The 21496-nt window shown below is 40.0% G+C and overlaps 1 protein-coding gene across 1 annotated transcript in view; it reads left to right on the top strand.

The window, feature by feature from the left end:
- RNF17 (ring finger protein 17) overlaps positions 1 to 17214 on the top strand; it is a 45399-nt gene extending 28185 nt beyond the window's left edge. Inside the window, exons 18-36 of the mRNA XM_044441808.1 lie at positions 264 to 379; positions 913 to 1033; positions 2057 to 2177; positions 2427 to 2645; positions 4021 to 4171; positions 4807 to 4925; positions 5308 to 5398; positions 6842 to 6951; positions 7810 to 8108; positions 8662 to 8825; positions 9443 to 9562; positions 10319 to 10399; positions 10942 to 11067; positions 11591 to 11647; positions 12159 to 12275; positions 13422 to 13572; positions 14274 to 14409; positions 16316 to 16505; positions 17122 to 17214. Of these exons, the coding sequence (XP_044297743.1) occupies positions 264 to 379; positions 913 to 1033; positions 2057 to 2177; positions 2427 to 2645; positions 4021 to 4171; positions 4807 to 4925; positions 5308 to 5398; positions 6842 to 6951; positions 7810 to 8108; positions 8662 to 8825; positions 9443 to 9562; positions 10319 to 10399; positions 10942 to 11067; positions 11591 to 11647; positions 12159 to 12275; positions 13422 to 13572; positions 14274 to 14409; positions 16316 to 16505; positions 17122 to 17214 (2582 nt within the window). The remainder of the gene's footprint in view (positions 1 to 263; positions 380 to 912; positions 1034 to 2056; positions 2178 to 2426; positions 2646 to 4020; positions 4172 to 4806; positions 4926 to 5307; positions 5399 to 6841; positions 6952 to 7809; positions 8109 to 8661; positions 8826 to 9442; positions 9563 to 10318; positions 10400 to 10941; positions 11068 to 11590; positions 11648 to 12158; positions 12276 to 13421; positions 13573 to 14273; positions 14410 to 16315; positions 16506 to 17121) is intronic.
- Positions 17215 to 21496: the final 4282 nt, after the last annotated feature.

Raw genomic sequence — 21496 nt, 5'->3', positions numbered from 1 at the left:
GTGATTTTTTATTGTAGAGCAATAGATAATAGATAATTTAATAATAGAAATAAGAAGACATCAGAAATAACTGACTCTTGTGTGGGGTTTTGCGAGTACTTGACAATTGTCTTGTGCCTGTGGTGAGAGAAAAGAGAGTGAGATGGCATCTTAATTCACTTTGAGCATTGTGTGTGTGTCTAAGTAAGAATGCTTGGCGCAGATGCACACAAATGTTGCTTATAAATGTATGATGCTTCTTAATTCCATAATCTTTTCCAAAGGGTTGCCGGGCCATCAAGAAGTTGAGGTGAAATATGTTGACTTTGGCAATACTGCTAAAATAAATGTCAAAGACATGCGCAAAATAAAAGATGAGTTTATAATCCTCCCAGAAAAGGTAACCTACAACTACTTAAAGCAGTGGAAAACTCTATAAATGCCAAATAAACCTAACAAAGCATTATTAGCACAGGTTGCAAATCAGTTCCTAACAATATATGAATATAATGTATATTTCTATGTCTAATAGACTTTCACAGTGTTTTAAATATAACAGAATGGTCATTGCCCACAAAAGCTGATGCCATAATAAATTTGTTAGTCCTTAACTTGCTCTAAGAGATTTCGTTGTTCATGTTTTTTTGCCCATGAACATTTATCTATGTATGTATTGATTTTATTTGTACTCTACCTTTCTACCAAAAAATGGCAATTAAGGTAGTTTATAGGACTGGGACAAATAGCTAAGTGGGGGGTGGGTACCTCTGGGTTTTGTGATGAATCTGGAAGTAGGTAAGGCTACAGTAAGGATGAAATTTAGAGACGTGGATTAGATATCAGTCAGACTTGTATGTAAACATCTCTGATGTTTCTTTAAAGAAAGGGTGGCATAAACAAGCTAAACAGACCAATTTATATTTCTTAATTTAGGCCATCAAGTGCAAGCTGGCTCATATTAAACCGTGTAAAGGACTGAATGAATGGAGTATTAAATCCAAACAGAGATTTCAAGAATTGATTCAAGACAAATGTATGTTCTGTTTTATTACTGGTAAGTATTCACTTATTTACAGAGTAATTTATCAGGTATTAGAAAAGCAAACAGGAGGCCTTTGCTCAAAAATCAAAGAATGCATTCTCTGTTCTCTGGTATAAGGTTCCACACATTTTGTTAAGCTTTCCCCAAAGTAGTAGGGCTACTTGCTGCTCCTGTGATTTAGGGGTCTTCCAGGGCCTAGCACAGATTCCTCTCTTTCTTAAATTGAATACTTGGGTGGTCGCTTATGTCCACCCTGCAGGGGACCTCATCCATTAGTCAGTCAACCTGGCTCTTAATCATGTATGGATAGGGTGCGTGGATGGTTAGTGTTTGGAGTTCACCTCTGAAATAAGCTAGGTACTTTGAAGTCATGCTGTTCCACCTACATTATAGGATTGCTATGGCAACAAATGAGATGAAAAAGTTGAACCTTCGAAAAAGTTGGTGCAATTCAGAAGATCCAGGGTTTTTTTCTAATGCTGAGACCTGGATCTTGCCACACTCATGTGTAACCATCACACTGTGTTAAGTAACAGCCTCAAAGACTTTGCAGTAGACCACAGCACTTTGGCCTTGATTTTTACTTTCCTACTTTTTTAATACGACTATTTCCTGACAAGGAGGATTACAAAATGCAAAAGCAGTAAGAGCAATAAAAGCACTGTGCTGCAACTTGGAGACCTGCTTTGGAGCAGGGAATTGGAACAGATGGCCTTTTTCAACTCTACATTTCTATGATTCTGTGATAACACCATGAAGCGACACAGAGCAGCACAGCTAAATGTGTCCCTAAACTATTTGTTTAGTTATTATATTTATATCCCACCTTTCTCCCATTGTGGAACTCAAGGTGGCTTCATGTGGTTCCCAGGTGGTCTCTCCTCCAAGCTTAGGGCAGCCCCAGACCTGCTTAGCTTCAACTTGGTGGATACATTCTGTGCCTTCAGACCATATGTATTAACAAGACTGGAACATCATCCTCTTTGCTAATTTATGTTTTGGTTAATTGAATGTAAAATCGTTGTCCCTTTGTAGAGAAATTGCAAGACAATGTGCTGTCTGTTGAGCTTTATGAAGGTGTATCTGTATCACCAAACCTGCCCTGCAGTGTTAACAGCCTTTTGGTTGAAGAAGGTCTAGCATCTTATATATCAAGGTGAGTATGTTGTTCTGTGAATTTGTGACAGCACAGTCAATCTTACTTGGAATGTGTGCTTGAAACTTTTTTCTAAAACATATATTTTGATTGCTTCAGCCTTGGTGTTGTGAGCTTGGGGGAAACCATTTCTGCTTCACTTCTGTGATAGATAAAATCTAAATGAAGCAATTCTGTTTTGTACAGGAATACAAGAATGGCTTTGAGATCCTATACGAACATATGGGATTCTGTAGTAGAAGAAAGCAGCAACCAGACTACCAGATCCCACAATGAAGTGTGGGATCCTGCTTTAGAGGAAATCTTAAAACCTGAGAGAGATGCATTGAAACCTAAGGAGGAAGACTTGTCACAGTATGAAGAGTTGAGATTAGAGTGTAACAGAGAACTGGAAGTGAAGATTAATCATGTTGTTTCTCCAAGCAAGATCTTTGTGTTTTTTATGTCATCTGAACAAATTCTGAAAAGGTATGGAAGGAAATTGACACTGTGAATGCATTCTCAGTGGAAACCACAGGACTAAATGACAGTTTTTCTTAGCCTAGAAGTGGTTAATTTGTCATGACTGATTCAAGTGCTGCTGTTGGGGAAATCACCTGCTCCATGTTTCCAAGCGTGATGAATGTCCTTTCTGGGTTTTGTACATGTGTATCATAGAAACAAAATCTTGTAATCTCAAATGAGCAGAGCACTATTTAATTCTTATCCTTTTTAGAGGAGAACAGTACATTGTTCTGTTGAAGTGCATCATTTTATTAGTAACAGACAAATAACCGCATGCTGTTCTTCAGATCTTTAGTTTTTATAGAAGGCAATTTCTTCCCAGAACGGAACTGCTGACACAGATTTCGCAGCCTGCTCATTTTTAAAAAAATGTTTATATATTCATAGTATAATATACCTAATCAAAACTAAGCAAAAAGGCAAACCTAGGAAGTTAAAATATCAGTAAAAAGCAGAGGGCATTTTCAAAGAAAAATTACATAAAACACCTAGAATGTCAGATAGTTTTAGAATTTGAGATATAGTTTTCTTTTCCCAGCAAGAAAACTTGGAGCAAGAAGATATTCCCCATGGGTTATTTCCTTTTACTGCCCAGGGCGGGCAAGGAATGCGTGATCAAACATTTTTGCCATGGTCCCAGTCTCTGTGGTGTCCCTCCTAATTCGTTCCTTGCCTCTGTCCAGGACAGAGCTTGTGCCAGCTTCTCCTGCAACAAGGTCATTAGAGAGATGTCAAGGTCACTTTGACATCTCTGTACCAAGACATCAAAGTGATGGAGGGGGTATAAAAGTTTTAAATAAATAATAAATTATTCTCTTTTCCGATTCATTATCTTTGCAAACCTTGGAGTTTTTTCCTTTTCAGTTTGTATGCTCTCTCTTTTAAAAAAGAAATGAAAGAACAGTTCAGTTTTTACTTCTTTTGACCTCTTATTTTGCCAAAATGGATCCAACCAATAAGAGAAGTTCCAAAACTGGAAAGGAAAACAAAAGGCTGGTAATCCATACTGGAGTTGTTTTGGATCCAAATTGCTCTTGGTAGAGCACCACCCCCAATCAAATCAAAAAGTGGTTTGTGTTTTCTGCTTTTTGTGGGGGTTTGTACAGGAAACACCCAACTCCCATGTCCCTCTGAGCTTGGTGTCAATGAGCCTGCAGAATGATTGATTTATAATCTCATTTTTGCCCCATTTTATGAGTCTTCTTTTAGAAATTATATTAGGAGAAATTACAGGTATTTTGTAATGCAATGTTCTCAATTATTGTTTCCCATTATTCCTGACATAAACAATGGTTACAGTGCTTTTCCTCACTCTTGTTTGGCTGTTTAACATGTTAAGTTTACAGGAAAAGATGGCTGCCACTTATGTTGAATCTGTGAGTGAAACAGTTCAGTGGAAAATAGATATGAATTGTGCTGCTTATGTACACGATCTGAATCAATGGCAAAGAGGCCGGATCTGCAGGATAGTTTCTGAAAAAGTAGTGGAGGTAAAGACTTTTGGAAAATTACTTCTTGTTCATACACAGAGAGGTTTCATTGTTGGAAACACTCGTTTAGTGATTAACAGAAGGAAGGTAAATAGCATATACAAACAGTTACCCAGTAGTCTATTTTTATGAAGCCAAAACCACAAGCATCCACACACACAGGTATCAGCCATCTTCAAGGTTTGCAGGAGTACAGAGGAAGAAAAACACTAGGAGAAAATCGCCAACCAGTCCAGTGAGAATCAAGCAGGCTTCATTGCTACAGAATGCTGACTGACGCAGGAGGTATGAAGGAAAACTGGGGATGGATCATGTAATGGAGTCTCCTGCAAGAAGGCAGTGTTAATTGAGGGACCTTGGATAATAGAGCCATCAGGTAAAAAAATTAAAACATAACATATGGTCAGTAACCCAGATTAAACCTAAATTATTTCTTCACTCTAAACTGATAATCTGTTTTCAAAATGCATACATTGTTAGTACAGAATTACATTAAGAAAATACTTCACAGGTTGCTAATAGGGAAAAATGATTGACAAAGAGGATCAATCAGATTTGTTAAATGGCTGACAGGTCTAATAAAGTCCTATGAAGGACATGATTTATATTTTTCTTACATTCATTTTCTCTTGCAGGTGTTCCTTTTAGATGTTGGCATAGTCAAGGTTATGGATACTGTGTGTTTAAGACAACTTGCACACAATCTCAGTACTATAAGGCCACTTGCCGTGGAGTGCTCCTTAACAGACATAAGGTAATTTGCCTGTTTAATGCAAGTCTGAAATATGTTGACTCCCATGCCTGCAGGTGTCACAACTGAGCAAGTATTTTAACTCTTACCTACTTAGTCCCAAGTTTTGTCTGCTGGACCACTTGTTTTCTAGCCATACAATCACCCTGGGAAGAAATATTTACAGTGCTTCTCTGTTGACATCTATATTTGACAGTAATATTTTGGACTTTTGCATTGTTTTTAAAGCAAGAAATAAAAAACTTTGCTTGAAAAACAATACTCTGAATCAGATTGTTGGTCATGTATGTGCCGTGCCTGGAGAATTAATCCTTAGAAGAAGTGGTATAAACACAGAAAAGCACATGATTTAGACTATTTATTTTCTTCCAACTTCTCATATTAGGCCAGCTGGTGGGACTGAGCATTGGACAGCAACAGCATGCGATGTCCTAGCAAGTTACTTAACTGGAGCTGTGGTCAGTTTAATAATACAGGTTTGTCACAGAAAATACCAGATTTGCACGTAACAGATGCTTGAGGGCCAGAAGACACAGACAGCTTCTTCAGAGGAAGAGAAAAGAAGAAGATCTTTGTTGAAAAAGGGCTGCAGATCTCCCTAAACCCATTTTTTTTTCACCCAAAGCACACAAATATGCATGTGTACACATGCACACATTTTAATGCAGGGCAGTTCTTCTGAGTTACTGCTGGTGTGCTTTGATGGACAACTCATAGCTCTTCAAAGGGGTATCACTAAAGCTGGCTTGACAGCCAAGATAAGCAATATTTTCTCCCTTCCCCAAAAATAGTTTCAAAAGGAAAAAAGCCCACGGTGAACCCAAAATAGCTTGCAGTGGGGTGGGGGAAGCTTCTGTCAGCTGTCTCCAAGTCCTGCTTGGGGAGTTCAGGGATAGGTAGCACTGGGACTCTTCAGGTAGCTGCTTCAAAAAAGCAGCAAGGAGGTTTGCCAGGTGGCTAACTTGTGGTTTGGGTTTGCCTGTGTCAACAAGCCATTCTGGGTCAAACAGCCTACTATAAACTATGGCTTAATACCCCAACTTTAAGCCATTCTGACACAATATGACAAGTCATCAGGCCTTATAGACTATTCTGGGTTATCGTGTTGGGGAAATTCAGCCATCGTGGTTTTGAAGAAAGCGCAGGTTAACAGTTTCATATATCATTTGTTTACAGATAGCAGCTATGAGCTCAGGGCAAATAAGAGTTTCAGTTCTTAGGCAATATTGTATTGGAAAATGGGATATAAATATAATTTATGAAATTAAAACATTCACATTTCCCGATTGAAGAGGAGGGTTCTCACAAGCCAGACTGCAGCACAGGTCATAAAGTGTGCGTTGTCTGCCTGAGGGTCCATGTTATGCCCCAAAGAAGATTGTGTGCATCATGGGTTCCTATCCACCTCCTGCCCTCTCAATATTCTGATTTGGTATCACCCCCCCCACACACACACACACACACATACACATTGCTGCGAGGAGTGATAGAGCAGTTCTGGATTTGCCTCTTTCAGGCTTCTGTCTGGCTAGGGCAATATCCATTCTGTGCTGCTAATGTGAGGACAGAAGAGCTCATGGAAGTGGAATGGGAAAACTAAAATTGGTTCAGCAAACTCATGAATTGGCTGGGTTGTTTTCTGGGGTGTGTCACTGAGTGGTGGTGATACTTGACAGTGGGTCCAAAAAGGATCACTGCCATGCTGGGCAGTGAGGGAAGCCTTGACCCATAATGGGTTGTGTCATCTGGGTTGGAATGGCATTTCAGCTCATCATGGGTTGAATAAATCCAGCTGCAAGCCATGGAATGCTGGGGTGGCTTATAAGCCAGTTGCTACATGGGGAAGATTTTTTTCTGTATAGCAAGACACAGAGCAAAGGAATCTGAAATGTATAATAAGAAATTTTGTTTTGTTTCAGGAAAGCCAGTCTTTACCTCTCCTTGTGAAAATAGTTAGCAAAGAAGGAGGGTTGTGTACTGATGTTTCGGAATACATGATTAAAGAAGGCATGGCACTTAGAAAAAGAAGGTATGGATTTTTTAAACATTACAGTGAAACGTAGCTATTAATATTTAAGATGTTTAGAGTAGGATTTAGCATACCTTTGCTATTTTCAAGATAAAGAGTTTTATTTTGGTTTTGAAAACAGCCATCTTGGCAATAAATTCACAAGGTATCATCAGGCAAGGTGCTGTTGTCTCCAAACCTTCCACCCTAGCCTGTAAGAGTTATTGTAATTACTGAGCATCTGTATGTGAAGAGCTTTAAATAAACAATATAAATATATCTTCTGTTTATATTGTGTGTGCTTGATGCATCATTTGTTGCAGTTGACTTCATTACAATTTAATACTTGCAACTGCAAGGCTTAGTTTAATTTATTGATTAATAAGAAGGCAATGTGGACTAATTAGCCCTATTACTTAAAGAAATTTCTACAACTAAAATCTTGTATAGAATCCTTTGAAATTCCACAGTTACTTGGCCATCGCAATTTTATGGCCTCCTTGATACTCTGTTGTTGAAACCTGCTTTAAATGCTAAGCAGGGTTGCAGTTTGACAAAAACCCATTGTTTGGAGCTTCATAAAATAATGTAGCATGCGGAAACAAAATGCACTCTTTTAACTGAGGAACAAAGCAAAGAATTCTGTGGGGGATCTGTTGAGTAACTGTAGATGCAGTATTGTACGAATTTAGACCCCACATAAGAGCTTCCAACTGGGGTATGTGTAGGTCTTTTATCTGTCTAAACATGGAAAGGAATGTGACCTTAAGTTGCAGTGTTTCAGAAAAATATGCCAAAAAAGTGTTAATTCTAGAATAACATTAGTTAGATTTAAAAAAAATCTATCTTTGTTGACATTTTTTGTTGAATTCTCATCAGGGCATCTAAAACAGACTCAAGCACAGTGTCCTCTGACAAAACCCATGAAATGCATTTCCAACCTAAGAATGCAGTCTTGCTTGCAGAAGCAGAATGTATACCAAATCCTTTCGCACCAGAGCAGGTCCCTGATGCTTCCATTTCACACTGTAAAAAGGAAAAACTGGAGATCTCTGTGACTCAGTCTGTTACGGTTGAGGCCTACAAACCCCCAGCTATTCCTAGGTCGGATCACTTTGCTGCTATAGTCAGCTGTGTTTCAGACAATGGAACTATCTATGTGATTCCCACTTCAAAAGGTAAAGTAGAAAATGTGATGCAGTAACAAAATATAATTGTAACTTTAGAACATGCTTTACTGCTCAGCATACCTCCTTTAAGAAAAATCTATAGATGGGGAGGCTTCTTATATCCCTATTTTACAGGGTGAGCCTAAGTATATTTGCTTAGGAGTAAATTCAGTGGAACTTTAGCTCCTTCACAGTTTCTCCTCTCGCCCCTGCCCTTTCCCAGTCCCACAGCCAGGTTCAGTATAATCCAGTCCACAAATGTATTTGCAGTTGCTGTTAAGGGAGTCGTGAATTTTCCAGACATAAATGGTTGAATTAAGTTTCCAGTGAAGAGGAGACAATTCAGGATTTTTTGGTATCCTTTCTACTCTTGTTCTTGCCCCTGGAACCTCCACTATTCCTAATAATGCTACTTACACTCACATCATGGTCCCTTAGGAAATTAAAGTATTTTACTCAGATACACGTGATTTGAGTAAAACTACTGTATAAAGCACTGCATATAGAAATTATTTGTATTTGAAAATTTTAATAGAGCCTCCTTCTTGGTATTTCTCTCTAGAGCAAGAGCTGAACAAGTTGATGAGTGACATACAGAAAAACTTCAAATGTCTAGGACTTTTGGAGCCCTACAGTTGGAAGAAAGGAGAGGCTTGTGTTGTGAGAGCTGCAGATACAATGTGGTATCGAGGGGAAGTTAGAGATGTTGGTGGTGGCATTATCATAGTAAGAAAACCTGCTTAAGGACCTTCTCAGTCTTTTGCTTCTGTGTGTGCACATTGGAGGTGGCTTTTATATAAGGTGGCATTTCAGAAGTGTATTCCTTTGAAGGCGGTCACATTTTATGTGTTTTGAGCAGAAGAAATGGGCATTCCCTAATGTCTCTGTCCATGTTACATATCAGCAAAGGGGAGGAATGTTACTACCTTCCCTATATAAAGTGCCTCCAAATTATAGAGCAAAGAGTGCTGAAGAACATAGCAGAATCCATTATTAGAACATGTGTTTATGTTTGTATAATTTTTTAAGTGTTATGATAGAATGGTGGCTTAGAAATTCTGTAAAGGAAATTGTAGCCAAACGAAATGTAGGCATACAAGAGAAATTCATGAATGTGCCCGGACAGTCTGAGTGAACAAATAACTAAATATCTGATTACTCTAAATTTCAGCATCTTTTTACATCAGTCTTACTTCCATTAAAAACTCTGGTTGGGTGAGTTGTGTCATGACTGCTTCCCAAACTGTATAGCAAGGAATTCATCAGGATTTTCTACCTTTATCCTGACTAGCATGGTTTTCAAAGAGACTAGAACCACTTCAGTTTCTTTTCTTTCTTATTAGGTACAATATTTGGACTATGGCTATATTGAGAAGATTCCACAGTGTCATCTTCATCCAACTTTATTGTATGCTGACATAGCTCCATTTTCCATACCATGTCAGCTTTATAAAACTATACCAGTGAGTAGGCACTGCATTTTGAAAAATTCATAGTCCTCTGTCTAGTGAACAGGGAATGTGTGTAATGCTTGTCCATAAGTTGCCGGATTTTCCTGTATTCCTACAAACGGGAAAATGGCTTTCAATGAAATGCACCCAAAGGTTGTGAAAGAGTCTTCTATAAGGTAATATATGGGAATAGACAAATCCCATATCCCAGCCATACAATTGAATCCATGATGTTGTATGGACATGAACAATGTACAGGGCAATGACTGCCCTGACCCTAACAGTATACATGTTCTTATGATAGTCCTAAATTCAAATCTATGAATACATGAATCTAATTGTGTTGGTTTTTTATTTGCAAAACACAATAGCCCAGCAAAAACGTTGAGCAGATAGGGCATGTAGACCATATATGGGCAACTGATCTCTCAGTGTCTCTAGTATTTCTGTGAGTAATGGAGGTTGAGTAGTCTTACTGCCATGGATTCTTCAAGAGAGGAAGAAGGGCAAGTGCTGACAACCTCTGGCAGCAGTGAGTTTGGGGAGGTTACGTCTGGTGCTTGGTAATATTTTGGCACCTAATGTGGAAAGTCCATTCATTCCAGTCCTTGCATTTGTAGGAAGAAGTGCTTTGACAGTTTTGTGCCTCTTTAACAATAGCAAAACCTTTCTGACTCTAGATAGACTAGTCCTGACTGAGAAGATTTTGCTGACTGGTTTTCCATACTTAACAGAATGGGTGGTGTGCTTTGCCCTGTGATCATGCAGGTTGGAAATGTTTGGCAGCAGGATGCAATTGAACTCCTTCAAGAACTTCTTACAAAAAGACTTGTTGAAATACATGTTAAGGTAAGCATAAAGAAAAAGCCAGTTCGGTATATATGGTGCTACTCATGCTGTCTGTCAACATTTTCTGATTTTGTGCTGGTGCAGCTTGTCAGAGCCCCTTCTCTAGACAAGGCCCTTCTAGTGGAAATTTCAGAAAGGAGGATGGCAGGGTGAACACTATTTCGGTCATTTCTTCCACTTTGCCAGCAGCAGCCTAGATGAGCACTAGATACTCAGAATGGGTGGCACAGGAGGGGACAAGATAAGGCAGTGCTGCAGAACAAACGATAAACAATACCGAGATGGATTTAAATTAAATAACAAAACCATTCAAATGTGGGATTTCTGTTCCTTGGTTAGCACAACACTGTACTATTGTACATGGTGCTGGGAAGTGGAGTTTTCTACACACAAGCTCTATTACATTCTGGGGCTCTATGCCTGCCTATTCCTCAGAGCTGTGGGAGTATCTTTGTTCTGTATAGCAACTGGCACAGTATGGGAACTATTAAAAAAGCTGGGGAAATTATCAGTACAGTAACGGCTTATTTGTCTTTTAACAGGAACAGCCAGACAACCCATGGGGAAAAGTGTCCATTAAACTCTGCTTTGCTGGGCTGTCACTTTCCTCTTTCATGGCATACCATAAACATTGCATTAGTGAAGAGGATGGCTGTATACCAAAACTGGTATTTCTTTTTCCTTTCCAGCTTTAAGATCTATGTAGAACTTAACATGGGAATACTCCTAACTGTGGTCATTGCTCTAGGGTTAGGGATGTTTGTCCCTTGCCCTTTACAACATTTCTGTTTGTAATTGATTTCTATGGTCTGGTTGGTAAATCAGAGGTGTAATTTCTTATTAAATGCAAAAACAGTTTGTTGCCAAAATGACAAATGAGAGATGTCTAGAAAAGTAAGCAAGCTAAAAATTAACTCTAGCATAGGGTACTACTTTGAATAGTGAACATTAGAGAAATGCATATAACAGTGAGTGGAGGGAGGAAAGGTTTGCTGCTGCAAGTTATAATTCCTATTTCAAACTGGTGCAAGTACATGGTTTTAGATTTGGAATGGTAAACCTACAGTTACTAATTACTATATAGAGTGTTTTTAATTTGTTGTGGCTTTGCAAGAGGGTGCCAATTTGCTTGAAATGGGACTGGATTAGACTGGGTTTATAGTTACAGTTGTGTTTCCTGTCATGTTCTAGGATATAGCAGATTGCAGTGAAGATGATTTGGAGGAAAACTGTGAAATCAGTCATGAGGTACAAGGAGACATTCAGTGGATTTCTTGGTATTTAGCTTTTTGCCTAGTTAGCTTGTTGGATCCAATTTGTTCCTTCTACTTCTTTGCTAGTCCAGCTGATCAATCGTTAGGCCTTTGGAGGGTGGAAACGGGGTAGATCAAGTTTGTTGGGGTCAAGGAGGCATAGGGACAAATGTGTTTATGGATAAAATGATTGTCTTGATATTTATTTATTAAGCATTTATCGCGTTCTTCACTGGGGTCTCTTTGGTCTTCGGTGTCTCAGGTCACACCAAAGATGTGTTTCCTAGCACTTAAAACTGCATAAAAAACTATCTCCCCATTCCCAAATTATGCATCTGTTTAGTGGGTGTTGCACAGAATTGTCTCCATGATGTTGCTGATGATCAGCTTATCCAAGCACATCCAGTTGGACTCCTTGGCCTCCCCATGGGATTGTCCATGCAAAGTGGGCTGCTCCTTATGTATCTCTAACCGCATGGGGAATCCTAATTTCTCATTTGTTCCAGGAGCTGCTCATGTCTGAAGTGGAAACCCCTTTGCTGCCACCATACAGCTTACCAACTCTGCCTGTTCTTGGAGAACTCTTTCCAGTGAAAGTAACACATATTATTTCACCCAATGAGGTATCGCAGTTAAACATGTCAAACAAATCTCATTCATGTTATTTGGTTTATTGTCACTTTTTCCCTTTCACAAAAGTGCATTCTGTGTTAATACTCTGGCTCTTTTGATGTTCTTGAGGACAGCTGCAGTAGATTTATCAGGCATTTATCAAAAAGTTTTATTTGAATGTTTAGTGGCAACAGGCTTCTTTTTGCTCAACCCCATTTAGGAGTACCAGAAGCTATTTGGTCACTATTATTATTATTATTATTATTATTATTATTATTATTATTATTATTAGAACATTTCTATGCCGCCCCTTGCCGAAGTCTTGGGGTGGCTTACAACACAATAAAATACAATACAATACAAAAATAACAATATAAAATTAAAATTAATAATATAAAATAAATAAAAAATATAAATGATATAAAAGGAGTTAGAAAAGTTATAAAAGAAAAGAGTAAATATTGTTAACAATTAAAATGACGTTTAAATAAAAAGGTCTTCGCCTGGCGCCGAAAAACAAATAACGACGGTGCCAGGCGGACCTCTTTGGGGAGCATATTCCATAGATTGGGCACCACCGCAGAGAAAGCCCTCCTCCGAGTACCTACCCTCCTAATTTCTTTCACGGAGGGTTCCCGGAGAAGGGCCTCTCCCGCAGATCTCAAGACTACCTTTGACCTAAAAGCTTTATTTACTGATTACACAATGCTGTGCTCATCTAGGAACTTTCCTTTCAATTGTTTACATTTGTCATGTAGCAAGAATACAGAGCAAATGGGTACAATTGTTCGCTGTTCTACAAAAGCTTGATCTGTTAAGAACTCAATATTGGAAAATAATCATTCATTAAATTGTGGAATGCTGCATACATATACATCCCTAATAGAAGAGGTGAGGGATGTAGCTTTCCAAGTAGGAGACTGCATAAGGTGCAATAGTATGGGCATTTGCCATACAATTGCCATGGGAAATACACAGTATTTGTCTTTCTTGCTTTTTAATTTTGTTCTTGAATTTTTATTTTATTTTTGGAACTCTGATGATCTTCCATTAGATAAAAATAGGAGACTTTCAAGTTAACTGATATATAAACTAAGATATTTCCACGCTTGTTAATATTCCAATCTAAGTATTTTTATTTTATATTTTGGGCTCAGGTATACATCTCATTTGACCAGTCAGACAGTGCTAACCAGCGGACTGATAAAGACAGTGGAATCAGCTTGGATTCTGAAACTCTAGCTCAAGCCTTGAGTCAGTGTAATGAGAATATAGAGTCCATTCCTTTTCTAACTGATTTTCGAAAAGGTATTTTTTTATTTCTCAGAGGTAAAGATAATAATATACTACATTTATAAATTCTGCAACTGAAGGCACAAGGTCTAAAACGATTTTAGAATGAAAACCCCAATCTTTTGCTTCTATCTGGAAAAAACAATGCCTCATGAAAGTTATTCCTCTGTACTTTTTGCTATATAAACTGTGCAAAGAATTTCCCCTGAACTTCAGACAGTGAGGTAATTTAATCCTAGTATCCTTAGGTGACAACAGCTCAGTGGAAAACATTTTGTTCTGAAAGCATCTAATGACAAATACTTGGTTCCTTTAAACAATGTAATGGATTGTCAAGAAAACAAGGTGTGTCTTGATGTGTTTTCACCTGTTTCCTAGTGCTTAACATAGTCAGTTGAGTGGGCAAGAGCTGTAAGGCTCACACTTAAGTGGAAATAATATTCTAGCTACTTGCATGTTCATCTTTGCTAGTCTGGTACCTGATATACCATTAGGAAAGGGAGAATGCTAATTAAACTTGCAAAGAATTAGCATAACCAACATTTGTTTGCTGCACAAAACAGCACATGGAAAACAGTCAATGCTACCTCATACCTAATTACGCTGGGCAGTTTATGTGATACCCTTCCCATTTATGCAAGGTAATAGGGTGGGCAACACAGAATAAACAGTTATATAATTTAGATTTTGAATTAATTAGTGGTATTTTCTTGTAGACATGCCCTGCCTTGCAAAATACAGAGATGACTTATGGTATCGGGCAAAACTCCTCTCAATTAATGAATTCAATCCTCTTTCAATTCTGGTGGAATTTGTCGATTATGGATCAACTGATACATTGCCCACAAGCAGGTAAGCCTGTACATTGTTTATACTTTTTATTTTATAGATTCATGTTTATCACAACTATCAAGAAACAGTCACCAGAAAAGTTGATCTGGCGGACATATAAATATTAGCACCATATCGCATAAATACTAGCCTTGGTTCGTTGCTTGCTGTAGCCATGACTATTTATGCAGATGATCAAACAAATTTTTACATTTTCCTCACTGTGGCAGCAGAGGGGAGGGTTCCTCTCCCAGCTCTGAAAGATTGCCTGTAGAAACAGCCATGCCTGATAACAGTTCTATCAAGTGGTTGCCTATTAAGGGTAAGAAAAAATATTTCTCCCCAAACCATTTCTTACTGGCTCTGGGCTATATATGCTTCTCATAACAACTCTGGCCCTCTTGGTGGCAATAACTGGGAGTGTCAAGGAAAGCATATCATGGGTGGTCTGGAACAGGTTATTTCAAAATAAAGTATATTTCAAAAAGCAAGCAGTATCCAAAGTTCCCTCCCCTTCTCCAACTTGCACTTGCAGTTTCCTTCTGAAAATTCCTGCATCAGGGAATGGAAAGCTGTGATGACCTGCCATATGGGTTCTGACAAATAATTCACCATCAGGAGATATGGAAGAGCTAATGCAGTAAACATGCTTGCAATTAAAGGGCAAGCTCCACTGGTTGTTAGAATTGTATTTGAAAGCTGTTACCATAACTGAAAGAAGTGTATTTTGCTTTCATTGGTGATTGTGTAGTTGGCCTCGGAATGCTTCCATGTCAAAGTGTGTGGGCTGTCCTTCTCTGTCAAGTGTGAGGAGGCCTCTCTGATGAATCACCTTTTCCTGCCATCCAGGACAAAGCTGAAAACATGTGAAAATGGTTACCTTGCTCTCAGCCTCTGTGATTCCTCCCTTCCCGTTTCATTTTGCGCCTTGCACAGGATAGTATGTCTGGCTCTCCACAATTCTCGCTAGGCCTGATCCTTTCATCCACTATTCAAGCTTTTGTTTTCTACTCCAGATCTCCCTATGTTCCATTCTTCCCCTTTTCCTTCCTTAAGTCAATTCTGTTTTTCACAGGGCCTCTGTGAAAACATTGGCACCCACGGGATATCCATTGGGCCATCCCAGCCAGTTGGCTCAGGACCTCTGTATTCATTGCATAAAATTACCAGAATTTCTCTAATTAGCACATGTAACTGCCCATTCCACCAAAGCTGAAGGAGCATCAGCAGCATTCTGAACTAACGTGTCTCTGGCAGAATCTGCAAGGCAGCTGGTTGGTCTTCATTCTGCAAGCTTATTAAGCACTATAAGTTTCAGAAGGCTCCATAGGGACAGCCTTTGGACAGAAAATATTTCAAAAGATAGTCCTAACACTGCATCTTCAGGTTATGCCCACCCAAATTGATCTCTAGGCTTGAGAACATTCAATCGTGAATGCTTTGTTTTACTGAAAAAGGAATGGGAAGTGTTCACTTATGGTGTAGTTCAGTGCCAGTTGGGTGTGAAGGCAGCCAACTGTATTGTGAAGGAGTGGGGTTTCATGCGACACTACTTGTTATAGGTAGTGAACATCTTGAAGAACAAATTCAGGAGCATCATTTTCTCCCTGCATATTGGTAGTTCCACAAGCCGGTTACCTCTGACCTCTGTGCTGGGTGAGCCTCATTTTGCAGGGTGTTGCAGAACCCAAGGCTTTGGATTTGGATGCAATCACAAAATTAAAACAAGCTGGAACTTAATAGGCCACCACAAATGGAAGCTTTTAATTGGTGGATTGTTGCTGGAAAAGAAGCCATTGTTTGTTTGCATAGATGGGATTCAGTGCAGGAATTGGCACAATTCAGCAAACTTGGTTTACTGGTACTTGTGAAATTTGGCTGTGACCCATCACCTTGAATTTAATTACTGACTTGAATTTGATCTCAGATTACGTCAGATTCCTCCTCAATTGATGCAGTACCCTGTTCAAGCATTCAAAGTCTTCTTAGCTGGATTCAAACCCGCTTTATGTGATCCCGCAACAGAAAGGATTCCATATTGTCCCGAATGGAGCATAGAAGCATTATGGACTGTGATGGAATGCTTCCACGGGAAAAAACTCTGTGCTTCCTCACTTGTAAGCCTTTTCTTGTCTGTATTATTTTGATTCTGTTCAGTCTGCCCAACCACATTCTGTAGGCATGTAAAGATCTTAACTGGTGTAACATGAGATTAATACATTTATTAAAGCAGAAATTTTTAAAGGGACCATTTAAACCTCAGCTTAAATATTTGATACCATAGTCTTAGGATGTCCTGTATTTTTTAAACTGAGGTTTATCAGAGATGTTTCTGGGACTTGGTATTCGTAGCACTGCAGAAAAAAGAGGTAGTAGGCACATAATGACTTTAATTCTGTTTACTGTTGCATGTTTATAGCCTTATTGTGTTCTCCTGCTGAAACACAAAGATTACAGGTTAGAGCTTTTCTTCTGAGCCAAAACTGACATTGCCATTTTTTGTCCTGGCAAATGATAAACAATCCAGCCACACATCACCATGGCACTGGAAGAAAGTTCCTTCTGGGAGCATACTCCAGCTGTGTACCTGCAGCATTTTACAGTTGATACAGAGCTTTGTCTGGTAAACAGATTGGGTTGGTCCAGAAGATGGAATCTCTAAAATGCCTTGAGGTTGCATTGTTTGGATATGCTAATATTGATTCTGAATCTGCTTGGCTGTTGACATTTCAGACACATTCACCAGAGTGTACTGTGTTTTTATATGAAGATGGACACCTGTTTCACATGAAGCTTGTTGAAATGGGATTGGCAGTGTTAAGCTAGTGACAGGTAAGCACACTGAATTAGGCATGTTTGTCTTGAGTCAACACTAAAAGGATAGATTACCTTCTTAGGAACCTTAGAGTCTCTGTAAGCTAATAGAAATCTATGCAGATGGATGGCACTGAGATAAGAAGAGTGGAGTTTGAACATAGGGGGTACCGTTGCAGAAGCTGCTGACAGGCATTGGGCAAGGCGTAATGAAATTAGTGAAAAATAGGAAGCTAAAATAGTTGGTCTGATTCTACAGTAACTTATGGTTGTATTAGATGTCATTTAGGCAGCTGGTAGTTGTGTGAATTGAGTCCCCCTTATCAGCAATTTGAAGTGGATGAGGGAAAGTTTGCATTTGTTCCTGTAGGACTGCCCCCCACCCCACCATGAATAGGCACAGGGTCCTGGTCTGGGTCAGGACTGCAGTGAAGTTCAGATGCAAGATTTAAGTGCCATCTCCTCATTCCTAGGTAGTGATCTGGATTAGGACTCATACACCCACAATTTATTTCTAAAAAGCCATTCATGGAATTGTCCTTGTTTCTCTTTCCTCCAGTGAGTGACTGTTGGTTTTGATTTACTCACTGCAAATGAAAAGTCACGCTGCATAAATTCATAGCATCCTTTGTTGGGGTCTCTGTGCATCACACACATGGGTGCTGTGCTTGTGCAGTGCCACGTTTGGGAAGATCCCTCTAAGCAATTAAGGAGGTTCTGATGTGTGCTACCAAAAAAGGTAGCTGACAATGAGTCCTGCTTTCCAGGGAACGCAATTGGGAAGCTGGAAGGTCCATTAAAACTGACAGTAATGAAGGACAGAGACATGGAAAAGCTAAAAGCTGGGAGGGGAGAGGGTAATGTAAAATGGAAGAAAGTTAATCGGGAGAGTTCTCCGTGTGTGGAAATTCCTTTTATATTGGGAAGCGTTTAAAATGTGGCAACTGCGTGCTAACCAGTGCAAGCTACCATGGTCATAACAACCCTATATTTAAAGTTTTGCTTTGGTTGCCAGTTGTCTGGCCTCAGTTCAAGGTGTTAGTCTTAATCTTCAGAGCAGGGGTGGGCAACTTTGGCTTGTAATTTATGTGATCCCTTGTCATTGGCTACAGCTGATGAGCGTGACCATCCCAAATACTTAGAAGGACACAAGATTATCCATCCCTGTTTTAAAGCTTTCAGTGGCTTAAATAGCTCGATGTTCTGAGGGAACTGTCTCTGTCATTTCAAACCAATTTAGTCATTAAGTGCTGCTGGAGAACTCCTTCCTATGATAGCACTGCTCACAGAGACCATTTGTTGGGCATGTCTGGAAAGGCTTTTGCCTGCATTACTCCGAAACTGGAATGTTCTCCCTTCAGAGCTTAGATTGGTCCCATTTTGTAGCCTTTTTAGAAATGAGTTAACATGTACAGTGGTACCTCGGCTCATGAACACCTTGGTTCACGAACAAATTGGGTCACGAACAAAAATTCCATTAAAATTTTGACTTGGGTCGTGAACTCCACATTGGGTGGCGACCAAGATTGCAGCCATCTCCCCCCTCCTCCCCCCAAGTGGGAAGATGGCCACGATTGCAGTTGCTTTCATGCAGGGAAGACGTGCATGATCACAGGCATGCTCCTGCAGGAAAGATGAGCGCAATCTCAGCCATCTCCCCCGTGGCTGTGCTGTGCTGTGCCCGTCTTCCCTGCAGCAGCACGCCTGTGATCATGCACACCTTCCCTGCACGAACAGAACTGTGATTGTGACCATCTCCCCCCGGGGGTGGGGAGGTGGCCGCAATCGCAGTTGCTTTCATGCAGGGAAGGCGTGCGTGATCACAGGCGTGCTGCTGCAGGAAAGACAGGTGCAATCTCGGCCACCCCCCCCCCCAACCAGCACGATTGCAGCTATCTCCCCACCCCCAGTGCACCCCTTTCGTGTCCATCTCTCAGTCCCCCAGCGCACTGTTTGCGCCTGTCTCTTCCTCCCCCACCCCCCAGCATGCCGGGATGACGGGCACCTGCAGGGATGACAGGCATGATCTCGGTCGCGCTAGGGTGGTGGGGAGGTGGCCACGTTGTGCCGGGGGGGGGGGAGGCCACGATCTTTGTTGTCACTTTGCTTCACATTTTTGTGATTTAAAAAATGTTTACAGAACGGATTAACCTTATTTACATTGAATGTTATGGGGAAATTTAACTTGGCTCACAACCAATTTGGGTCACGACCAGAGTCCTGGAACGGATTAAGTTTGTGAGCCAAGGTACCACTGTATCTTTAATGTTTCATGTGATTATGTTTTTAATTAATTTATTGTTAACACATTGCCTTCTTAGAAAGGTGATATATAAACACAACACACCACTTGCAGTGAAACAGAGTGAGTCAGAAGGGGTCTCCTGGGCCATCTAGTCTGACCCCTGGCTCCAGCCACCTCCACTCATGACAGTGAGTTAGGATAGTCTTATCCTGCCTGCCTTAGAGTTTTGTAAATATGACTGTACCTCAGCCTGTGCATGTTATGTAGATAGCTGTCTGGCTAAAGTGCCAGCAAGGGAGGACATGGCAGATAGAATTCAGCATAGGTAACCAATTTTAGCTGCATCCTTTCCTGCCCCCCTTTCCTCCTTACCAAGTTACATTTTTGCACTTTAAGCAGCAACTACAGAGGGAGAGACTTGGCTATCAGAGACCAAGCACTGAGGTTGGAGAACATTGGTGCTGGAACTATGCCTTCTCACAGTCCCTGATGATGTTGGAAAGCAGTGTAATTGTGGCCAAAGACATGAAACCGGAAATGATAGCAGGAGCCAGTGTTTGCAATGAAAGTGTCTGTACCTTTTGTTACATTTAGTCTATCTCAAGAAATGGGAATTGTAGTCTCTTGGTTTAATCGGTGTTTTGTTTTTCAGGTACACACCTTATGATAATAAATCTGACTAGAGAGATTTCATTCTTCAATTTGGATTTTTTCTTAGTATTTTTTGTAGGGAATTCTGCACTGAAGAATTCAAAGAACTTTCTTGTTGCACTATTCAGGTACTGAAGGATGTTGAATAAAAGTACCTGTTGTTTCATTAAAATGTTGGTTAATGTTGTAATTCTGTAGTGTCATCCTTTCAGTCTGTCCACAAACTATCATTCTCCATAGTGCCACGGAATACTTGTCACTTTACTAGCATGATACACTGAACCGGGTAGGTAAATTATGGCCCTCTTGATGTTCTGGTCTACAACTTTCACAAGTTCTTACTATTGGCCTGGATTGATGGGAACTGTAGCCCTTCCACTGTTTGGGCCTACAAATTGTTCCCCCCACTATTGCTCTGATTTTGAGGTCTACAAGGTAGTTTTGGTAGCTCATATCTTTTCTTTCATTCCTGTGAAAATCAGGTAGCTCATATCTTTTCTTTCATTCCTGTGAAAATCAGGGATAATTCCATTCATGGGATAATTCCATTCATGGGATAATTCCATTCATGGCAAAAGCTAGTTTTGAGACTTTGTGGTTGGGTTTAGACCACACAGCAAGCCACTGTTGTATTTTACCATTGTTGGTCCACTGTGTTGGCTGAACCCAGTTGCATTTCACCTTGATGTGCTTGGTGTTTAGAAACTGCTGCACCAGAAGTGCATTGGGAAGTGTTTCTTCTCATGTTGGTATAACAGATGGAGAAGCTGCCAACTGTTCAACTTACATATCAGTAGATAAATCCAGCAAGGATGTAGGTTGATGTCCGTGTTTGTAAACATACTTATTTGTGTTTGCTTTTAGATACTGAAATAAATCAGAATAAAAATTGGGCTTAGTGCCACCCCCAACTATATTGTTCCACAGAGACATGAAAGTCTTGCATTGGAGAGCAGTAGTCCAGGCAAAGCTCACCGACATTGCAAACAGAATGAGCTGGCAACTGCATTAGAGCAGCACTGATGTATACTGAGCTTTTAAGTGATAGAATGCCGTCCCGAGACATCAGTGGTGGATGGGGTAGAAAAGTGATAGAATGCTGAATAGAAAAGGGCTATATTTTAATAAAGCCAACAGTGCAGTACAGATATACGGTGGGGGGGGGGATTCCACTTTCTTACCATTCTGGCCTTATCTTTCATCAGACTTGAGATGTAGGAAATCATGTGGCTAGTCTTTCTTGTCCCTACCTTGCATGATTACTTCCTTGCCCAGCTCAAAAGTACACCCATTCTGCTTTTACTTAGGCCTTTTATTTTCTATGTGGATCTCATCTTGGGAAAAGAAACAGTTTGCATCTCTTTAAGGGATTGTGTAACCTTCCTCAGCATGGGGCAC

This window comes from Varanus komodoensis, unplaced genomic scaffold (assembly GCF_004798865.1).
Source record: "Varanus komodoensis strain SLA01 unplaced genomic scaffold, ASM479886v1 scaffold4, whole genome shotgun sequence".
Lineage (NCBI taxonomy): Eukaryota > Metazoa > Chordata > Lepidosauria > Squamata > Varanidae > Varanus > Varanus komodoensis.
This window is presented reverse-complemented; position numbering and strand designations above follow the sequence as displayed.